Raw genomic sequence first — 22,701 nt, 5'->3', positions numbered from 1 at the left:
TATTGGGTAATAATTAATATTGATAGATATATATATTTTTTAAATTAAATGCGTGCCTCGTAAAATTTAACCATAACTTGAGTTTTTTTTTTTTTCATTTTATGTTTTTAAAAACAATAGGCCTATGTTGTTACAACATTTGTCTATGGTTTAAATTACGTGGTATGTATTATAATATTTTTGTTACAGAAATCAAACATGTGATTGAGTGTGAGAAAATATATAATATGAGATGGCGTATGAAGATGCTGATGACGATAATAGAAATAATAAAAAAAAATACAAATAAAAGATAATAAAAATTATTGTAAAGTAATAATCATAATATTGATAAATGCAATAATTATTATGATAAATATAATAAAAATCAATGTATATTAATAATAATAATAACAAAATGATAATAAAATATTAATGGTAATAATAATAGTAATAATAATAATAATAAATAAGTGAAGAAGTAATAGTAACAATAATAATAAATATTATTAAAGTAACAATTATTAGTTTTTAATGTATAAAATAAAACTATTTTGTAATTCATGTGTCTAAAATCAAGTCGTTTCCCTAAAGATTTACAAAGGCAATGTAATCTTGCTTAAATGCCAACGGCACCATTTTTATCATAACAGGATACAACTTATTACTTCACCTTTACAATAATACTGTACAATACAAAAGCAAAAAACAAAAAACAAAAAGGAAGTCGGAGGCAGGATAGTGTGCAGGGAAATGAAATTCAATTTTAATTAAAAAAATAAAGACATGATGTGGGTAGGCCTACATAACCAAAATACTCAAAACCACTTTGACAGAAGGTAGAAGGGTAACTGTAATGGATATATTGGGAGAGACCCACACACAGCTTCACAGTGGTTGGGACTGAAGTTTGAACTACATTCTACAGTAGATGCATCGAAATTCACCTAAAATGCTTTTCAAAGTGTCCAAATTGGGGTGGAGGTGGGTGGTGTGTAGGTTTTTTTTTCTTTCTTTTAATCAATATCATTTCCTGAATTAAATGATACTTACAATTTAAATACAGAACAGTAATATAAAATCATCGAAGGAAAGTAATATAAAAACCTCAAAGGATTATTCATTAATTACAGTAATACACAAACATCACAGATTAAAGGCCAGCTCCGGGCAAACATTTTCTATTGATTATATGTTATAGTTATTATCAATATATTGATTCACCTATGTTTCAGGATTTTTCTGAATTTTGTTTTGCTACATGAATTTTTTTTTAAAATAAGTACTTTTTTGAAAGTGGGGGTATAGGTAAACTTGCCCAGCAAAATTCCTATTTTTTTGCACACAAATGACCTTAAGAGCAGGCATTTTGAAAAATTCATTACAAATAAACAATAGGGCAAAAAAATTACACTAAATGACTAAACTGGGGAAAATTTTGTCGAACTTTTCGTTTCTGGTGTTTTTATTTTACGTCAAGTACGTATTTCTGAGCAATTATCATTTATTCCCACCGTACCCACTTGATTTTTTTTTAATTTCCGAGTCAATCGCTCTGAGCTTTGCGCATGCGCTAAATTGGCAATCCACTGCTCTGCTGCTCCCTCGCTCGTGTAAAAAAAATGCGAGCGAGAAGATGACAAGTACGATGAATAAAAAAAAAACTAAAGACAGGAGTAGGCCTATTTTGCTTGAGTAGTAATGTTGAAAAGATAGACGGGATGGATTTATCGATAACAGTCTAGCTATGGATGCCTTTGAGCCAGAGGTGAGGCCTAGGCCCTATATCGTTGGAAAATCGTCGACAGGGAAGGTACCTATGCCAGCCAGCCCAGTGGGGTTCATTCCCAGCCCGGCTAGGAGGATGGACGAGTTGAGACGATTGGGTCGGTTGTCGTTGTTATGTGGTATCATTTGCTACATAAGAATTGAAGGAAAAATGGCAGACCACAGTTTTTTGACAATGATATATTCAAGAAACTGTGCCTTGATAATAGGATGTTATCAAACTCGTCTATGAATCGAAAAAGGGAAATTCTCGGAGAATAAACGAGGCAACGGCAGGCCTTACATTATAAAGTAGTAATATTTACATACAGGGCGGCACCTGAGCTGGTTATTTTTATACTAGTCCTAGCCTAGGGAGGGCCTTAAAACCTTCTTGGCCTAGATTTTTGTTTTATATACAAGTTATTCCATAAACTACTCTCTCCTGTCATTTATTTTTTGTAGTTTTATCAATTGTATTATTGATTCTGTTTTCAATTATGTTTAATATACACCATCTTGACCGACGCGTTTTACAGATTAGTGTGGTGAAGTCCACAGCAGCTCGATGTCACGTTCTCGCGGTGTCGTTGGTTGACAGTTGGTGTGTTGTAATTTGTTTTCTCATCACGCTTGGAGTTTTCTAAAACATAGCTAGTGAAAAAAGTAGTACTGCTTGATTTTTGCGGTTCTAAGCGGATTTTTATATTCTCGTTTTCAGTCAAATTGGTGATTTTTTTTGTCGAGATTACTCACATGATATCTTATAATAATGTATTTGATCACATAGTGAAGAGAAAATGTATGCCCGGAGCTGGCCTTTAAAAAACATTAAAAATTGCATTTTTACAAATTATATGGTTAAATTTTATCTATATACAAATTGGCATACAAGGAAAAATTAATTGATATTTACAAAAGTGAGGCAAGTAGGCAAATATAAAAACATCAAAACATCGATCAAACGTAACACAAGCACAGGACATAAAAAAGGAGATAAAAAGTAACATAAAAATACATTAAAATTGGAAACATAAGAAGAACATATATGTAATAAAATCGATTATTTTAATTATTAATTATTGAATCATTATAACCGTATCATTATTTAAATTAATATTATTAACATTAAATATAAAAATTCAATCATCCAAACAAAGCACACAAAAATAAATTTCAATTAAAATTACATTAAAATTGGGAAAGAAAAACGCGACATGAAAAAGTGGTCAACAATAGAGAAAAAGAAAAAAAAAGGTTGTCATGCATTGTTTCATTGCTACTATTGTTATATTATTTTCATGTACAGTAGTAGTCATTACTATAATTATCATTAATTTTAATAAAATCCCGTCAATCAATCAATTTAATTAATGGTCAATATCATCAATAACAATCATAATTACTACCATTATCATAATGATAATAGCTACTATTACTATCATTATTACCACTAACACAACCATAATTATAATAGTTCTAATTATTATTGCATGCTTTGGAAGTTTGAACTTCTTTAATCTGTATAACATATGCAGACGTCTACTTGCTTTAGAAATAATTTCGTTGACATTACGATCCCATTTAAGGTTATCTTGTATCCACAGCCCTAACAGCTTTCTTTATCAATTTCAATTTGGGTATTACCAATTAACAAGAGTTCAGGTTGGCATTGGTTTTTTTGGAAGTTGAAAACCATAGTTTTACATTTGGAAGGGTTAAGTTTAAGGTTATTTGCATGAGACCATTCGTTTAATGCAAATACAGCACCTTGAATGGTAGATACACCAGACTTTTCACTACCTGTCCTATACACAAGTCATCTACATACTTCCATGTATTACATGATGAGTCAATCATTGCATCATTAATAAGAGCAAGGAAGATCAGGGGACCGAGCAGGGTACCCTGTGGGACCCCGCAGGTGAGATTAACACTATTAGGTAATGTAGATCTATAACGGACACACTGAGTTCTATTTGACAAGAAGCTTACAATCCAAGGTATAATTTCTGGTCTGCAGGCAAGAGTCACTAGTTTAGATACAGCATTTTCTTCCTCCATGGATACAGCAATTGTGTGATCAACACAATCAAAAGCTTTACTAAAATCAGTTAAGACTAACTTTCCAACAGATTTCTGATAATTACTATCCTCAAAAAATGTATTCAATAGTTCAACCAGATAATGAGTTGTGGAAAATGTTTGCGACTACCATACTGATGGTTGTCGAAATTCTTCTCAATGTCAGATAACAGCCAGTGCTTTATAAAGCTGTCAGCCATCTTAGCAAACAGTTTTGCAAAGATGGACCGTCTCTGGGGTATGGAGGTCGCCTATAACCCCTGGCAGGATGGAGCGTCCTGTTAGATTACACAGGTTTTAAGATTTAAGAGCTTCTTTTATTAGAATTTAAACAACATTAGTAGTACTATTGTTGTTGCTATTGATATTAGTAATAATAATAATAATAATAATAATAATAATAATTATTATTATTATTATTACTATTATTATTACTATTATTATTATTGATATCATTTTTACCGTTACTCTATTATAACAAAAACGGCAATTTGTATCCAATTTCATTTTCGAAATAAGATTTTAAATTTATTTATTTTTTTACCATATTATTAAGAATACTTTTTACTTATTAATATGACAAAATAACACAATACACGAGGTACATTAAAAGAAATAAAATGTAAAAAGGCATATAGTGTGTTATTATTTTGTTATTACCCTTTCAAAAATACATATTTTCTTAATTTTTTCCCTTTTTTTTATAATTGAAGAAAGCAAATAACCTGTTTAATATACAACGGCTACAACTTTAAATTAGCACTATCGTCAATATTACCTGTTTAAAATGTAATAATGACACATTGATCCCCTCAAAAAAAAAAAAAAAAAGGAAAAAAAAAAATCACAGTGAAATATTAGTCGGAAGACATATTTTTTTCATTGTTAGAATACGTCATCTTTAATCCTAGTGATCATAAATAATTAATCTTAATCTTGTAATTATTTTCAATTTCTTTTATTAAAGAATAAATTTAGGTAATAAATTAGAATGGAAGAGTAAAACAATCATTACTTACCGATTGGTTTTGTTCCACTCCAGAATGACAGTTGTTTTTTTAATTCGAGTGCGTTTGAAAGTAACTTGAAGTAATATACATTTATACTGTGAACTTGGTCCCAGGATATGTCGTAAATGCTTCTTGCCTCAAGATATGTAGTAAAGGGCTTAAATATTTAATTATTCTAAAGCTCTGTCCAGATTATCAAATTTTCTTTGACAAACAACCGTTGTGTGCCAATATATGGTCATGATGTGCCTATATATGGTCATGATGTGATGTCATCATGACTAAATTTAGGCATGTCACATGTTTTTGTCAAACAAAATTTGATTGTCTGGACAGGGCATTAGTTAGCATCATAATCCGATGATTCCCATCTTATCTAAATCAAAAGTCGACTTTCATTTTGTCTGGATGTCAACAACACTGTGACACTCCTTTTCCTCCTGCGTAAAATCTAACTGCAGTGATACACTCTTGGGGAACTGGGTTTGCACTGGGACAAGAATAGAAATCCAAGGCCTTCTTTGTAGTGCCAGCAGTACGTCAATATTGATATTTTTAGTGCTTTTTATTTGTTTTCGCGGAATATCCAGGATATACCTAATCTACCAGAAATTTGCTCTATATTAGATTTTACTGTTTAAATTCTACTGGTTTGTGTGTATTTTATCTTCTATATTAATAGTGATATGTATTTTATGGAGTGGAATTGAATAGCTTAATGGTTAAGATGCTTGCCTTTTAATCCTGGGTCCTGGGTTCAATTTTTGTCATTTTTTTGTCTCACGAATATAAAACTACTCCACTCCGAAGCCTCGATATGAGACTCGTATTAAAGCATCGTTCCATCATGTGAAAATTGTATTTGCTGTTGGATGTGAAGGAAATAAATGATAAACATCATTATATTTTTGTTTAAATTTATTAGCCATATATTTAATGATGTTAATAGTAGTGTTACACATCATTGCCGGTGACAGTGACCATGCTGCTTCCGTGACATCTCTGGAATTTTTATGTGTTCCATCAACTGTACAGAGTGCACAATTCACAATTCAACAAACGATCTGTAATGTCTAGTATTACCTCACTATTTAAGGAGAAATTATTGATGCGTCTATTAAATGGTGGTGAAAAATGTTTACGTTTTAGTTTCAGATTGAAACATTATTCAAAGTAAGCATTTTATTTAAATTATTATTACATTTTCCCCTCAATACACATTTTATCTTTAATTGATTTGATTTTTATTATATATTTCCACAAGTTTATAATTATGTGCTTAGTATCGAAATTACTTCTATTAATAATATTATTATTACTATTTTTACAATCACAACTAATAAGTACTATTCGATTGGAGGTTTGTGAATATGCGGCTACTTTTGGATATGTAAGTTTTGTCTAGGCTTATATTTTACATTTCTAATTAAAAAAACAGATTAAATTGGTTGTTGGCCAGACATTAATTGTCGTGACGTAAACGTCTACGTTTTTTTTTAATAAGGAAAGGTTGCCTTTACGAGGTCATTATTTGAGGTTTTATAATCTCAAAGGATTATGGTAGCAATTTAGTTCGGTCATTCACGGTTATAAGTCCAGCTTATAAAATTATGTAGTAACGTTTCATCAGCGATTGTTTAGTCTACCTTAATAACAAACAAATTGAATTACACAGCAAAGTACAATAATGGGGTTGAAATGAGAGCGAGATTTAATAAAGATAAAAAGAATAAGGGCACAGGTCAATACGCTGTGAATATAGTCGTATAAATATTGCGTACTATACAAAAATGTCTTCAATTAAAAATATATGCTAGTTATTATTATTTAATATAAAATTAGGAAACCTTGATTTATATTTGATACAAAACAATTTCAACAAAAATGCAATAAAACGTTATGCGGCAAAAGCTGAACAGTCAAAGAGTATGCCAGTACATTATGATGATTATTGAAACAATTCAAGATGGGTTTTTCTCAATAATAAGCCCATTGAGATTCTACTCGAGGTTTTACAGTATAGCAACTTCACAGTTTTCACGGTATATCCACAGCGTTCACAATGTTAGCGTAAGTTATCTTAACGTTTGTGTTGCCGGAAAGTACACGGAGACGCAAAAACATTCTGCTTCAAAAGCAACATAATTTTGATAATAGTTATTATTGTTACCTTTAAAAATTCATATTTTTATTTAATTAATAGGCCAACTGCATTTATTTTAAAGTTTATAGTTTCCATTATTTTGCTTTGGCCTACCATTTTTAATTGAAAGTATTTTTACATGTTTTAAATGTATTGAAACTGGAGTTGGAAGGGCACACCATATCCGGTGAAAGTAGTTTTTGTACCGCTTTTGCCACTCATCAACCCTCCTCTTTCTTTGTTTACTTGCAATTCTGTTGTGTTCTTTGTTGTATTTTAATGCGCTGAAATAAAAAATAATAATGAAGCGCCGAGAGAGGAAGTTAGCAAAATCCAATTAAATAATAGACAGGTGAGCTCGATTGAAAAACACATTATCAATAAAATCAAATAAAACTAGCACACAATTAATGTTATTAGTTGTATAGTCAGGAGACTGATCAGAACTCATCGTAAGCTTTACTAAATCATGTCTTAGGGGATGGCTATGGTAGAAAACGGGTTCGCAAGTATCTAGGGACCCATAACATATCAACAAAAAGAAAACATTCAGGCAGATTATAAGAGCAGATATTTAACCATAAAAAAGAGCAAACATCTTGTATCAGGAATGAAATATGATTTAGTCCTACTATTTAAAAGTTTGTAAAATTATAATATTCTGTTTTATTACAATAATACAAAACAGAATTTGCAAATATATGTAAAAAACAAAACAATTACAAAAATATAAATATATGGTAATCAAATATAAACCATAAAACCTCAATTCAACAATTATGACTTATTATTTTTCTACAACTCATGTATAATGCTCAACTCATGTAGGCTTGCATACATGTATATATGATTGTTTAATCAGTTTTTATTATTTTATTATACATTATAGTATTGATATTTGTAATTGTGTGTAAAATGCATAGGCCTATCTTTTTTTTTGTACGAGCGATTGTGACCACAAAAGTTTCCGTTGAGGACAAGTAAATTCTGTATTTGAATCTAAAAGCAATCGTTTAATGTAAATTCTCGCTCCCTGTACAGAGAATTCATTTAAACTCAAGGCCTCCTGTCCCTTGTAAGACAAATATATAACAAATTAAATGAGCAAGCTGCGAAAATGTGAAATGATTCCAAATTAATTTGCAGATGATTTAATGTAGATTTAGAATTTCATGTTATTATATACATGGAATTAAATTTACTTAATATAATACGATAATTGTTCAAAAAACGCATTCACAATGATTTTTCACTATTCTCTGAAAGCATACATTTGTCAACAGAAGGAAAAATGCCATGTTCTCCTCACTCATTGTTAACTTTATAGAAACAAACCAACACGTACATATTTATATAATTTCATAATTGCAGTCTATTTAAATCTATTCGTCTTTCGGTAATTCTGTCGTACCGATTTCAATAATTTCAACAACAATTTCCTCGTTTTCGAATGGAGAGCCAGTTGTTTCTTTTTCGATCGTCTCATCTACAACCTCAACTTCTACAGTTTCTTTTGAATGCACTTCTTCTTTAGGCCTACATCTTCCTTGATATGCGACCGTGAGATCTGAATTGAGACGTCATCTTTTTCGTCGAGCAGCACATTCAGTTGCGTATGTTCTTCCATCTGATCCGCATACTTTCGATGCCCGTGTTCCAGGCTCGCATTTTCTTGAACAGGTGTCACGGTGATCTAAAATCAGATATAATTGTATCACGATAACTAAATATCCAAGCATATAAACAAGGTTAAAAATCAAAATAATAGACCTATTATTGTTGTTCTAATTAAAAAAAAATATTCAAGTTGAAATACGCGGGTATGTACTTTAACTGGTAAAGAAGCCACGCTATCGAGATAGGCTTCTTTTCTTTCCAAAACTAAAGAGTTGGGGTGAGGTGGGGTGATTGTTGTTTTAATAAAAAAAAAATATTCGAGTTGAAATACGTGGGTAGACCTATATACTTAACTCGTAAAAAAAGCCACGCTATCGAGATTCTTTTCTTTCCACAACTAAATAGTTGGGGTGAGGGGGGGTGGGGATGAGGGCTTCAATTCGAGATGTAATTTTTCTCAATATTAAGCCAATTTGGATTCTAATTGAGGTTTTACGGTATAGCAACTTATTCTCAGCGTTCACAATGTTAACGTAAGTTGTGTTAACGTTTGTGTTTGCCGGAAAGTACATATTGTAGACGCAAAAACAGTCTGCTTTAAAAGCAACGGAATGTTGTAACAGGTAATGGTAGCAACTTTGGACTCTATGATATTAGGCCTAAGATACAAGACGAAATACTCTATAGTAAGGTCATGCAAATTAAAGGTGAGAAAACATTAAGAGTGAGAAAATTAAGGGTGAGAAATGTAAAATATATTCACGAAACCTATGTAGAGAAAAGTAGAGTTCCTATATAGAGAGAGTTGCGACATGAGCGGTTCAGGTCACGTGACTACTGGCCGCCCTCTATCTGCCATCTTGGTGCCCATTGATCAAGTCAGTGGTGCGTAGCCAACAAAAATAAGATAAGCGTCGAGACAAAATTATTGAACTCATGTTACTTAAAAATCCATAACTCCGTAACGAAGAATCGTATCACATTATTTTTTTTTCTGGAAATGTTCTTAAAAGACTATTCTACACCATTATGTAAGTTTTAAGAAATGAACAAAATGTTTCGACCTCTGCCACAAGATGTGAATAAAGAGCCTATCTAAATAGTGTATTAAAATAGGCCTCTGCAGTACAGTACGTAGGTAGGTAGGTAGTACTAGAATGGGCCTAGCAAGCTATAAAAGTAGCGTAGTACTTTTTCAGTTATCGTATGACTTACGGATTTCTCTTATATACTACTAGTTATTTTGCAGAGACTCTAGCTGAGGCGTTCCACTATGCAATTTTGGTCAAGCAAAAACTGCATGTAATATAATAATTAATTCAGCATATTGAGAATCAATTTCTTTTGGAATTTTGTTATAAATTTCAAACACATGTTGATTACAGATATTTATTTATTATTTATTTTTTTCAATTGTCTATTAGTTTTGCAATCACCACACTGTAGTATAGGCTTTGTGGTCACTCACGCATGCAAGGCACCAAGATGGCTACCCTGCAGCGTCTCATGCCGCAACTCTCTCTATAAGGAATTCTAGAGAAAAAAGCCATGCAATACACCCTCAATATTCCAGAATGATTTTATTAAAATGTAATGTATGTATATATTATGTTCAAGGAATTATAATGTCATTTAATTTAATGATAATAATGATTGTGGTAATAGTGTTGTTTGTTGAAATTAATATATAAATAATTACACTTTTTTTAAATGTTACAATTTTAATGTTTTAATTGAGGTTTTGATAATAAAAATAAAAATGTATGTAGGATTGTTTAATCTTAACGTTTGTTATGCATTATAGTATTGATATTATAAGTGTGTGTGAACTGTATATTTTCAGATAGGATAATAATTATTGTTACTTTTACAATTCATATTTTTATTTAATTAATAGGCCAACTGCATTTATTTTAAAGTTTATAGTTTCCATTATTTTGCTTTGGCCTACCATTTTTAATTGAAAGTATTTTTACATGTTTTAAATGTATTGAAACTGGAGTTGGAGGGGCACACCATATCCGGTGAAAGTAGTTTTTGTACCGCTTTTGCCACTCATCAACCCTCCTCTTTCTTTGTTTACTTGCAATTCGGTTGTGTTCTTTGTTGTATTTTAATGCGCTGAAAGAAAATATAATAATGAAGCGCCGAGAGAGAAAGTTAGCAAAATCCAATTAAATAATAGACGGGTGAGCTCGATTGAAAACACATTATCAATAAAATCAAAATAAAACTAGCACACAATTAATGTTAGGATTTCGAACAAATTGTGTTCAATTAAAAAGGCCCACATAACTCAACATTAGTTGTATAGTCAGGAGACTGATCAGAACTCATCGTAAGCTTTACTAAATCATGTCTTATGGGATGGCTATGGTAAAACACGGGTTTGCAAGTATTTAGAGACCCATAACATATCAACAAAGAAAACATTCAGGCAGAATATAAGAAGAGCAGATATTTACCCATAAAGAAAAAGAGCGAACATCTCTTGTATCAGGAATGAAATATTATCGTCCTACTGTTTAAGAGTTTGTAAAATTATAATATTCTGTTTTATTACAATAATACAAAACAGAATTTGCAAATATATGTGAAAAACAAAACAATTACAAAAATATAAATATAAATATGGTAATCCAATATAAACCATAAAACCTCACTTCAACAATTATGACTTATTACTTTTCTACAACTCATGTATAATGTTCAACACATTTAGGCCTGCATACATGTATATATGATTGTTTAACCAGTTTTTATTTGTTATACATTATAGTATTGATATTTATAATTGTGTGTAAAATGCATAGGCCTATTTGTTTTTTGATATGAGCGATTGTGTCCACATAATTTTCTGTGAGAACAAGTAAATTCTGTATTTGAATCTAAAAGCAATCGTTTAATGTGAAATTCTCTCTCCCTGTACAAGGCCTCCTGTCCCTTGTAAGACAAAATATATAACAAAATAAATGAGCAAACTGCGAAAATTTGAAAGTTTTTGAATTAATTTGTAGTTGATTTAATGTAGAGTCAGAATTTCATGTTATTATATACATGGAATTAAATTTACTTAAAATAATACGATAACTGTTCAATAAAACGCATTCACCATGTTTTTTTTTTACTATTCTCTGAAAGCATACATTTGTCAACAAAAGGAAAAATGCCATGTTCTCCTCATTCATTGTTAACTTTATAGAAACAAACCGACACGTACATATTTATATAATTTCATTAGTATAATTACGAAAACGATGCATTCTATTTAAATGTATTCGCCTTTCGGCAATTCTGTCGTACCGATTTCAATAATTTCAACAACAATTTCCTCGTTTTCGAATGGAGAGCCAGTTATTTCTTTTTCAATCCTCTCATCTACAACCTCAATTTCTACAGTTTCTTTTGAATGAACTTCTTCTTTAGGCCTACATCTTCCTTGATATGCGACCGTGAGATCTGAATCGAGACGGCATCTTCTTCGTCGAGCAGCACATTCTGTTGCGTATGTTCTTCCATCTGATCCGCATACTTTCGATGTCCGTGTGCCAGGCTCGCATTTTCTTGAACAGATATCACGGTGATCTAAAAACAGATACATTTGTATCACGATAACTAAATATCCAAGCATATAAACAAGGTTAAAAATCAAACTAATAGACCTATTATTGTTGTTCTAATTAAAAAAAATATTCAAGTTGAAATACGCGGGTACCTGGCGGCGACAACAACAACACTGTCTCTTATACACATCTAGATGTGTATAAGAGACAGGGGGGGGGGGGAGGGCTTCAATTCGAGATGTACATTTTCTCAATATTAAGCCCATTTGGATTCTATTCGAGGTTTAACGGTATAGCAACTTATCATCAGCGTTCACAATGTTAACGTTTGTGTTTGCCGGAAAGTACATATATTGTAGACGCAAAAACATTCTGCTTCAAAAGCAACGAAATGTTGTACACAGGTAATGGTAGTAACTTTGGACTCTATGATATTTTAAGATGCAAGACGAAATACTCTATAGTAAGGTCATGCAAATTAAGGTGAGAAAACATTAAGGGTGAGAAAATTAAGGGTGAGAAATGTAAAATATATTCACGAAGCCAAATAAGCCTATGTAGAGAAAAGCCATGCAATACGCCCTCAATATTCCAAAATGATTTTATTTAATGTATGTATATATTATGTTCAAGGAATTATAATGTCTTTTAATTTAATGATAATGATTGTGGTAATAGTGTTATGGTTGAAATCAATATTATAATGATTACACTTTTTTTTAATGTTACAATTTTAATGTTTTAATTGAGGTTTTGATAATAAATGAAATTGTATATAGGATTGTTTAATATTTTCATTTGTTATACATTATAGTATTGGTATTATAATTGTGTGTGAAATGTATATTTTCTGATAGGAGCGATTGTGCCCGTTAAAAGTTACAGTGAGGACAAATAAATTCTAAATCTGAATCTGAACCGAAAAGCAATCGTTTAATGTGAAATGTTTCCGGATGAAGTTGCAGTTGACTTAATGTAGTCAGAATTCTATGTTTACATGAAATTAAAACGCGTTCACCATGTTCTCTCACTATTCTCTGAAGGAATACATATGCCAACAGAAGTAAAAATACCATGTTCTCTTCACCCGTTATTAACTTTATAGGAACAAACCGACGCCTACATTTATATACTTTCATGATTTCATTTAGTACAATCACGAAAGGAATGCATTCTATTTAAATCTATTCGTCTTCCAGTAATTCAGTCGTACCGTTCTCAACAGTTTCTTCCTTAGTCCTACATCTTCCTTGATATGCGACTGTGAGATCTGAACCGAGACGGCATCTTCTTCGTCGAACAGCACATTCAGTTGTGTATGTTCTTCCATCTGATCCGCATACTTTTGATGTACGTGTTCCAGACTCGCATATTCTTGGACACATCTTAAGGTGATCTAAAGAGAGATATATTTGTATTATGATCACTCAATACCTGACACGATAAGAAGAAAAAGAAGCATATAAACAAGGTTATAAACAAAATTGTTTTAATTTAGAAAAAACAAATATTTTTGTTGAAATACGTGTACTATAGACACAGGTTCATAACATTAATATTATTAATTATAATAATAACAATAATAATATTAATATTATTAAAAATATTCATAATAATAACAATAATAATAATATTAATGATAATAGTAATAATAATAGTAATAATAATAATAATAATAATAATAATAATAATAATAATAAAAATAATAATAATAATAATAATAATAATATTATTATTATTCACATGTTTAAATATAAAGATGAATTAAAAATATTCCCAATAAGTTCCGAGAAAGTTAGTACATATAATACGCTGTACACCTTTACTGTAATTGCACTAATTTATATATTCATTATATAGATATTGTTTCTGCCTACGGTAATTTACGGAAGCCCGTTAGTGCCAGCAGTGAATTAAAATTTCAGATCCGTTAACTGGCGGCCGCCAGATAATTATCTGGCGGCCGCCACTTAATTATGGCTAAAAAATGGCTATATGATGCTATTATAAGCTATTACAAGCTAGTAGCTAAAATGACTAGCTATGCCTACTACGATGCTTATAAATGCTACCGTATTTAATGCTAAGACCAATCATGCGCTTTAATGGCCCGTTCTACATCGAGATAATGCTATACCGCAACCTGGGTACCCATAATTAAGTGGCGGCCGCCAGATAATAAGTGGCGGCCGCCAGATAATTATGTGGCGGCCGCCAGATAATTAAGTGGCGGCCGCCAGATAATTATCTGGCCAGTTAACGGATCTGAAATTTTAATTCACTGGTGGCACTAACGGACTTCCGTAGTAATTCGGTAAACTTATTCTTTAAATTTTCATCATATCCACATCCTATTTTGGATCGTGGCCAAAATTGAAACACTTTTTATATTAAAACATGACAAACTATCCTGGCAATTGTCATTTTTATCTATTGATCCATTTTGAAATATTTAGGTCTGGGACCTTTTGGCCCTCAAATGTACACCCGAATTTGGATCGTCATCAACACTTCATAATTTCTTCCTTGCACCTTGGTTAAGCTTTTCACGAAAGTTTCATTTTCATTCATATCAGTTGATTAGTTTTTGAAATATCTAGTCTGGGACGTTTCCCTCCTCATATCCACACCCTACTCCCAATGGTCACAAAAATCTAAGCATTTCTTCATCGAAACATAAAAAAAAAACAAAAAAAGATTCTAGGTAGTGTCATTTAGAGCCATTGATTATTTTAGAGATATCTAGGTCTGGGACCTTAGTATTTTAAATGACCCTCAAATGCACACCCGAATTTGGATCGTCACCAACACTTCATAAATTCTGTCTTGTAACTTGTTTAAAGTTTCACTAAATTTCATTCATATCAGCTGATTATTTTTTGAAATATCTGGGTTGGGACGTTTTCCCTTGAATGGTCTGAATGGTCTTCATATTTACATCCTACCCCGGATGGTCACCACAATTTAATCACCTCATCCTTGGGTCATACCTAACATTCCTTGTAACTTCCATTTAAAATCTGTGCAGCTGTTTGAGATATTTGAACACAAGAAACACGCATGACGTTAAAAATGTGAATGAACCTCAAGATCACCCCCGATTTCGGATCGTGACCAATACTTGGTAATTTCTTCCTTTTCTGGGTTAAACTTTCACGAAAGTGTCATTGATATCTGTTGATTGGTTTTGAATTATCTTGTTTAGGACGTTTTCTATTAAATCCCTTTAAATGGTTCTCAAATCCACACCCTACTCTGGACCGTCACCAAAATTTAATCATTTCTTCATTGGGTTATACCTAACACTCCTGCTATTTTCAATTATGTATGTGCAGCCGTTTTTGAGATATGTCGTACACAAAAACAAAACAAAAAAAACCAAAAAAAAAAAACCCACGAAAACACCAAACACACCCACACACACCCACACACACACGCAAACTTACACGACTGATAACATATCTCCTGGCGGCGACAACAACAACAACAAAAACAACCTAATATCTTACCAACGCATTTGCCGTCATAGAATTTTTTAAGATGAGGCAAATCCATTTTGCAGGATCGACGAAGAAGATGACACGTACTGTCATAATTTCTGTTGTCATTACCGCAAATTTTACCACTATCATCGGTTCCGTTGGGGCATTTATGAAGTATCGCTGTACAATCAGTCTGTTCATCTATTCCTTTAAGTATATAAAAATTATTAGGAAATTAATATTTAATAAACTGTACTAGAAAAAATGAAAGAAAAATAGTGTTTTTTTTTACTTTATGAATATAAGTATATGTCCACGAACAGTATGTCTTTATAAGTGTGATCACATAAAGTAGAAACTTATATCTTGACATTATAGATCAAATTTTCCCAGGGAACCCACCTTAGCAATTGACCTTATACCAGCCAACCAAGAGCCAGGTGTTGTAAGATTGCTTGTCAAAAATATCAGTCAGTTTTTAATCATTATATCAATTATTATTAGTGGTGAATTGCAGGGGTGGCACCAGTGGGGGGGGGGGTGCGAGGGCCTGTCGTGGAGAGCTGGCCCTACGTCTGGGAAGAAAAACTATGATAAAAAAACACTGTTGAGTTTTTTTCCTTTTAATTATTATTTTGATTTATGTCACAATGTATGGTTAATTAAACATCATTTACAGGCTGGAGGATACATGTGCGTCGATTCTTAAAAACTTATTGAAAGGCATATATGATTTTATTATATTTTTTTAAAATTTTAAAATCACACTAAAACGAAAACCTATTATTTTAATTGTCACTTTTTTAATTAATCAATTATGTCATTAATTTAACGAAAAAAAAACTAATTGACTAATAGACTAAGTGTGACAACCGAGCACTGAGAGGCTGCAGATGAATACGGAAGGAGAACAACGGCATGACTGGTATGAGAATTTTAAATCAAGCAGCATTGGAAATGAAAAAAAATTAAAGAAAAGTATTGAGAAATTGAGAAGATATCTAGTTAAAAAGTGTATAATACTGTGTTAATTGGCAAGTTTCAAGGCCCGTATATCCAGTGGGTGAGGTTGTTCACATTCCATTCCAAATTTTTGATTTTCTGAGATAAAAATAAAATCTTAAATTTTTACATGTTTACCAGTAACCTACTCAGTCTTTCGAGATTCGGAAAAAAATTCCAATTTATCGATTTTATTCACTTTGATTTTTCGGTTCTGGGACACCGTGTGGATGTACCGGTAATTTATATCATGGGAAGAGATCATACTCCAAACAAGTTTTTAGAAATATGAAATTATTATGAGAGCTACGCATTGTATCCACGTACTAAGCATTACAATTTAGGCACCGTCGGCCAATCACAGAAGACTATTATGCATATTTTTTTATCATTTCCCAGCTCGTGGGAGGCACAATGATGATAGTTTGGTTTTGGGAATTATTGAAAGAATTGTATTATTATTTTTCCTTTAAGAATCAGTTACTACTTAAAAGTTGTGGTCATGATATGAAGTTTAGACTAATGTTATCAACTAAGATTATTAGGTTAAAACGTTAAATTTATTGAAAATTGGATCTAACATGTGTATAATGATATTGATAAACAAAGAATTCTTTGTACTGTATTATCTTAAACATTTATAGAATTGACTTCATTATGTTGTGGTCATATTAGACTGTAATATTATTAAGGAAGACGTCTGTGCATGCATAAAAGAAAAACGTAATTTCCTAAAATGTGGATAGGCCTATATGAGATTGATAGTTCCTTATGAGTTAGGCCTAAGGAAATATAAATTCATATGGGACTGAAGCTACTTGACAAAGTGTTCTGTTTAGAAGTTAAAGAGTGGACTTCTTTATGTTGTCATGTTAGAACTGTAATATCGTTAAAGACCATTCAACAAACGCCATAAAACATATATCACAATGACGAATGCAGCAGCCCCATTATTATTATTATTATTATTATTATTATTATTATTATTATTATTATTATTATTATTATTATTATTATTCTTATTAATAATAACAATAATGATGATGATGATAATAATAATAATCCTCTTTGCAATAATAAGAAGTGATGTTAAAATTTAAAAGTCTAACGTAAAATTACACAAGAAAAACAAAGCTATAATCATATAGAAAATTATAAAGTTAAAACACAATAAAAGCAACTCGACGTCAGGGAAACTCGAACTGCTAAAAATATGTGAAATGATGTCAGTTTGATATGCAAATCATTAATATGGTTTTTGCTTGGACAATATTGTGTGGCTCTTTTAATAATTTTAGATTATAGTCAATGTTAGATGGGCATAGATGCCTAGTTCATCAAAGGGTCCAGTGAGCAAAATGGTCTTTTAGATGAGTACTTTACATTAGTTGCAGAATTATGAAAGTGTTACTTAAGTAATTTTAATTCATTCGTTAGGTCTGTTATACCTCCTTGTTATATCAACATCCAATCTGTTTTAATTATCGTGAACTTAACAGATAGGCTTATTTTTAAAGTAAACATAAAAGAAAGGGATTTATTTATGTTATACAACTTGTTTATTTTCTTGTGTATGTATTTACTTATGTTAGATATGAATAAACAAAACGATTTGTTTTTAGGCCTAAGATGTTGCATGACAGATGATCATGATGGATGATGATGAATGAATGACAGATGGATGAATCTTTCGCGTTAAACGCCTATCGTAAAGCAGACAGTGGTGGTGCCAGTGAACCAGTACTGTATGGGCATAATTTGCAAAGCGCAAGCTTCGCAGCATCGAGCCAAATAATTGAACAACTATTTAATATTGTATTTGCAGACTGACAGTAAATGTATCACTTCAATGTTTCAAATCAATCACCTGTTTTATTTTTGCATTCATATACGAGGTTCATAGGCCTCCCGAAACCATATACAGTAAAGTGAATTTTATCAATATCGAACATAACTGGTCCCTCATCATGATGCACATGGCAGCTAATCATTTAGGCTGAACATATTTGAAAGTAATGCATGCACAAAATCTCTTTTATAAGGATTATTTTGAATAAGTCATGAGATATTTAGCAAACTATCCTACGTTAATTGAATAAATATAGCTTGATTTTTCACTCTCATAATAAAAGAGAATACGTATAAAATGACCTTAAGAATGATGCTAATCCACAAGAGTAGTGTTGAATATTTCGTCGTATCAACAACACATCAGCAACTGAGACAGGAATTCTATAGGCAGGCAAGATCTTATATACGGTACTGTACTAATAAGCTAACATGTGTCGTAAAAGTATTTAGAGGAAAAAAAATCAGGCAATAAGGAAAGCGTCATTGAGCTCATTCTTACGGTTTATAGAGGGCTTAATGCGATTAACATTGTGCTTCGATCAGCACGCAATACGCAGTTCATCTTTGGGCGCCCTTCTGATAATAGTGACCAAAATATCGGGGTCTTCCACGTCAGGATGGGATTCACCGTAGTGCTCACCGAGCGCAGAATTGGTACTATGTCTACGTGCAGAAGCGAGATGTTCAATCACTCTAAAGTGAAGCGCCCTAAAAGTGGAGCCAACATATTCCTGGAACATGATAATGTTTTTCTTGTAGCAAACACATAATAATGTTTTTCTTGTAGCTTGGTTATTGAAATATCTGGTGTAGAGTTTTTGCCCCTTAAATCCCTTTAATTGGTGGTCCTCACATCCACATCTCACTTTAGATTGACACTAAATATTGGGAGACCATCCTTGATATAGGCCTATGGTCCATGTTTCGAAAGAATTTGGAAAAAGAACCAACCATTGAAGGTGAGCGAAGTGCCGGAATAACCCAGTGCAAAAAGATATGAAAAAAGTATGTAAGGAAAAAAAATATTTAAAATTTATTTAAAGCATATTTAGCCTATCCCGGTCCTTGGGTCAAGGAAGGAACGATGTAAGGTTAACAAAACTAAATAATGATAATGATAATAAAGCGGGTTTTTTTTAGACATTATTACCCAAATCATTGGAACGATGAATATAGGGGAAATAATTATCAATGCATTTTTTGGGTTGGAGGACACAAGCGACTTGCCCAGAGAATTTTCGAACCCCCGGCCTCAAGGTTGAGAGTCTAAAGCTTTGTCTACACTATCAAATTTCATCAAAAAAGCGTCACATAAAATGTGATGGAATATAGAGTTGAACATGTTCAACTTTATTTGATACAATTTGATGGTATGTGATATGACGTCATCGTACCCATATATGGGCACATCACATTTTTTTGTCACATAAAATTTGATAGTGTAGACAGAGCTTTAGCCACAACCAGTGCGCTAACCACTTCCACATGAATTGAACGATATACAATACAAGGCCTAGTCCGCCTGCCTTTGTTTTGGGACTTCATCTTCATATGGCTTACTTTTTGATAGGCCAGGTAAGGCAAGGCATTGCCACACATTTGGTTTGGGAAGGGGATTTCAAAGTAATCACATGCCGTGTTAGGCCAAATTTATGTTGTATTCTTCATTCACATTATTGATAATTATAATATTATTCAAATTTAACTGATAAGGTGAATTTATTTTATAATAAATTTATAATTACGATTACAATTGTCATCATTGTCATATTATAAGCTTGCTAATATGGATAATTTTTCATTACTGATGATGACATAATTAATGTCGAAATATTGAATCCCAACACGATGGCGTGTACTTCAATACTTGTATTATACTATGTATTATACTATCAAATTTCTCGCTATTACTATTGCAGCAACAGTTCGAATCTCACTAACGTCGAGGTAGTTGTGAACTTTTCTTTCATTGTTTGTTATTTTTTCTTATACTTCATAATTTGTTTAGTACTAGAAGTATTTTGGGTTTTGGTGTCTTTTGTTTTTTACTTAATACTCTTTAATGACTTTTTGTTGCAATTTCAACTTCATTATAGCAATGAGGAAAAGCTCTATGTTCTGTTGTACACACAGACATAGTAAGTCTAGTTATTATTCTACCTGCTGCGAACCATGTTGTTGACCCATTGCTGTGGCTTGTATGTAATAATGTCACCTACTAGAGGTAATGTTTTGATTGGTTAAACACTTTTGGTACTAGTGCATATAAGCTTGCTAATATGGATAATTTTTCATTCCTGATGATAACATAATTAATGTCGAAATATTGAATCCCAACACGATGGCGTGTATTTCAATACTTGGAGTATGTATTATACTTTCTAATAATTCACCTGTGTGCATGACTAATAATATCATACATAATGTGGCTATTGCTTGCCATAGCATAATAATTATAAAATATAATCCCATATACTGTGTATTAATTTTTTTTATGACAATAATGTATTCATATGTTTTCGTATAACATACAATGTAACTTACCGACACTAAATACAATAACACACATTGCAGATAAAAGAGTAATTTGATTCCAGATACTTGTCGCCATTACGTTGGAATCTGTGGAAATAGATATTGTAGACTTGGTTATATTTTTTGGTATTTTAAATTAGTAATTTTCGGTAACTGCTTCTTCTTCTTATCGTGTCCACACACATACATGCTAGATACTTCCATAGATGGACACAGTTTCTAGTACAATCATTGTATTCTACCAAGCTCGTCAGATGGCATGATGAAAATGATGATACAAGTTTGGTGGTGGTAGAGAATTAGCGTTATCCAAAGCCGCGACGAGGATGCTTCTACCATGACCTCTTGGTAAGCTTAAACTTATTATTTTTAGACAGATTATTTTATTATTATTTTATTTCTTTCCTTTATTTCTATTGTTTTTCTTCTTTTTTCTTTTTATGGTTGCAAAGATTGTATTCTATTCACAAATAATAGAGTTATGCATACTCTCCGTGTGACGCACCTAGGCCTATGTGATTCTATTACATGAGCTAATAAAATGTTGAATGAACGTTTGGGGTTCTTTTTTGAAATTGCTTTTTTTATGGCAGACAGTGTATTTAAAAAAAAACCAATAAAACTATCAATCAATTAAATTATGATGCATAGGGTGGGTGTATGTGTGCTTGTGTGTGTGTGTGTGTATGTGTTTGTGGAGGGGGCGGTGGAGAGTTTGAGGTGGTCATGAAAAGGTAAATTTTATTTAAAATTAAGCTAGAAGATAAAACATCAACAATCATACAAATATGAAGCATAATAACTCATATTATTGAAATTTAAAATAAAAATAAATCAAATAATCACCTGCTATTAATATTATGTTTATTAATGAATAAATTATAAATGTATTTACCTGGTATAAAGAAATGCAAATATCAAGAAGACGATAGAATGGATGCTTGTATGATATGACCAACGAGCAGCCTACGTGCTAGCCGAGTCGAATATGTGTTTGCCAAGTGATCGTATTACTTAAATATTATCTCATATGAATTTTTCTGCATCATTAGGCACAAGTGCATATTATTTCTATTTGATAATTTTAATATATTATACATACAGTGGCATGGAGCGACCTTTTCTGTGACCCTGGTTTGAGTTGATGAACTGCCAAAGACTTCCGACATTATTCTGTTGGTATCATAAGGTCTAAGAGTTCAAAACGGTGAAATTAAAATTACAGTAAATCAAAATGTAGTATAGTCGCTATACATATAGATTGATTAATTCTTCATTGCCAAAATGAGTGATATTAAACCTACCAAAAAAAAAATAAATAAAAAAAATAAACAAATAGATAAAAATAACAAAAAAAATGAAAATAAAAAGTACAAAGTAAGTAGGCCTAATACACGAAAAATATAATATTTAAGTAAACTATGAAGTAAAACAATAATAAAAAAGAAAACCATCTCTACGTCAGTGAGACTGTAATTGCTGTAGTGATAATAGTGAGAGAGATGTTGAGAGTTCTTACCAATTTTCCCTAAAGAACCCGACCCTGCGGAGGTAGTGTATTTTTTTTGTCTACCTTGAATAATATTATAGGCCTTAGTTGAGGGCGAAAATAAACGTAGCTATAGCTATTTTTAAACGCTTTGGCAAACGTCAAAATGTCAAATTAA

The 22,701-nt window shown here is 31.7% G+C and overlaps 1 protein-coding gene across 1 annotated transcript; it reads right to left on the bottom strand.

Moving 5' to 3' along the window:
* Positions 1 to 6,528: 6,528 nt before the first annotated feature.
* On the bottom strand, positions 6,529 to 22,077 carry LOC117107960 (follistatin-like). Its single transcript, XM_033249772.1, has 6 exons — positions 21,930 to 22,077; positions 21,044 to 21,121; positions 15,674 to 15,853; positions 13,378 to 13,560; positions 11,905 to 12,186; positions 6,529 to 8,677 (listed from the first exon to the last, which is right to left on the bottom strand). Exons 2-6 carry the CDS (start codon positions 21,108 to 21,110, stop codon positions 8,565 to 8,567), a joined length of 825 nt encoding a protein of 274 aa, XP_033105663.1. The 5' UTR covers positions 21,111 to 21,121; positions 21,930 to 22,077; the 3' UTR covers positions 6,529 to 8,564.
* Positions 22,078 to 22,701: the final 624 nt, after the last annotated feature.

Source organism: Anneissia japonica, unplaced genomic scaffold (genome assembly GCF_011630105.1).
Source record: "Anneissia japonica isolate Jap-2015-1 unplaced genomic scaffold, ASM1163010v1 scaffold288196_len149068_cov176, whole genome shotgun sequence".
Classification (NCBI taxonomy): domain Eukaryota; kingdom Metazoa; phylum Echinodermata; class Crinoidea; order Comatulida; family Comatulidae; genus Anneissia; species Anneissia japonica.
Note: the sequence above shows the minus strand (reverse complement) of the source record. Positions and strands in the feature narration are given on the sequence as shown.

Excerpts from the sequence above, each read along its gene's own strand:
- LOC117107960 (XM_033249772.1), bottom strand. The coding sequence starts at position 21,110 with ATGGCGACAAGTATCTGGAATCAAATTACTCTTTTATCTGCAATGTGT. Across the intron at positions 15,854-21,043 it reads TGTTATTGTATTTAGTGTCG|GAATAGATGAACAGACTGAT; the intron begins GTAAGTTACATT and ends ATATACTTAAAG. Across the intron at positions 8,678-11,904 it reads TGTTGAAATTATTGAAATCG|ATCACCGTGACACCTGTTCA; the intron begins GTACGACAGAAT and ends ATCTGATTTTAG.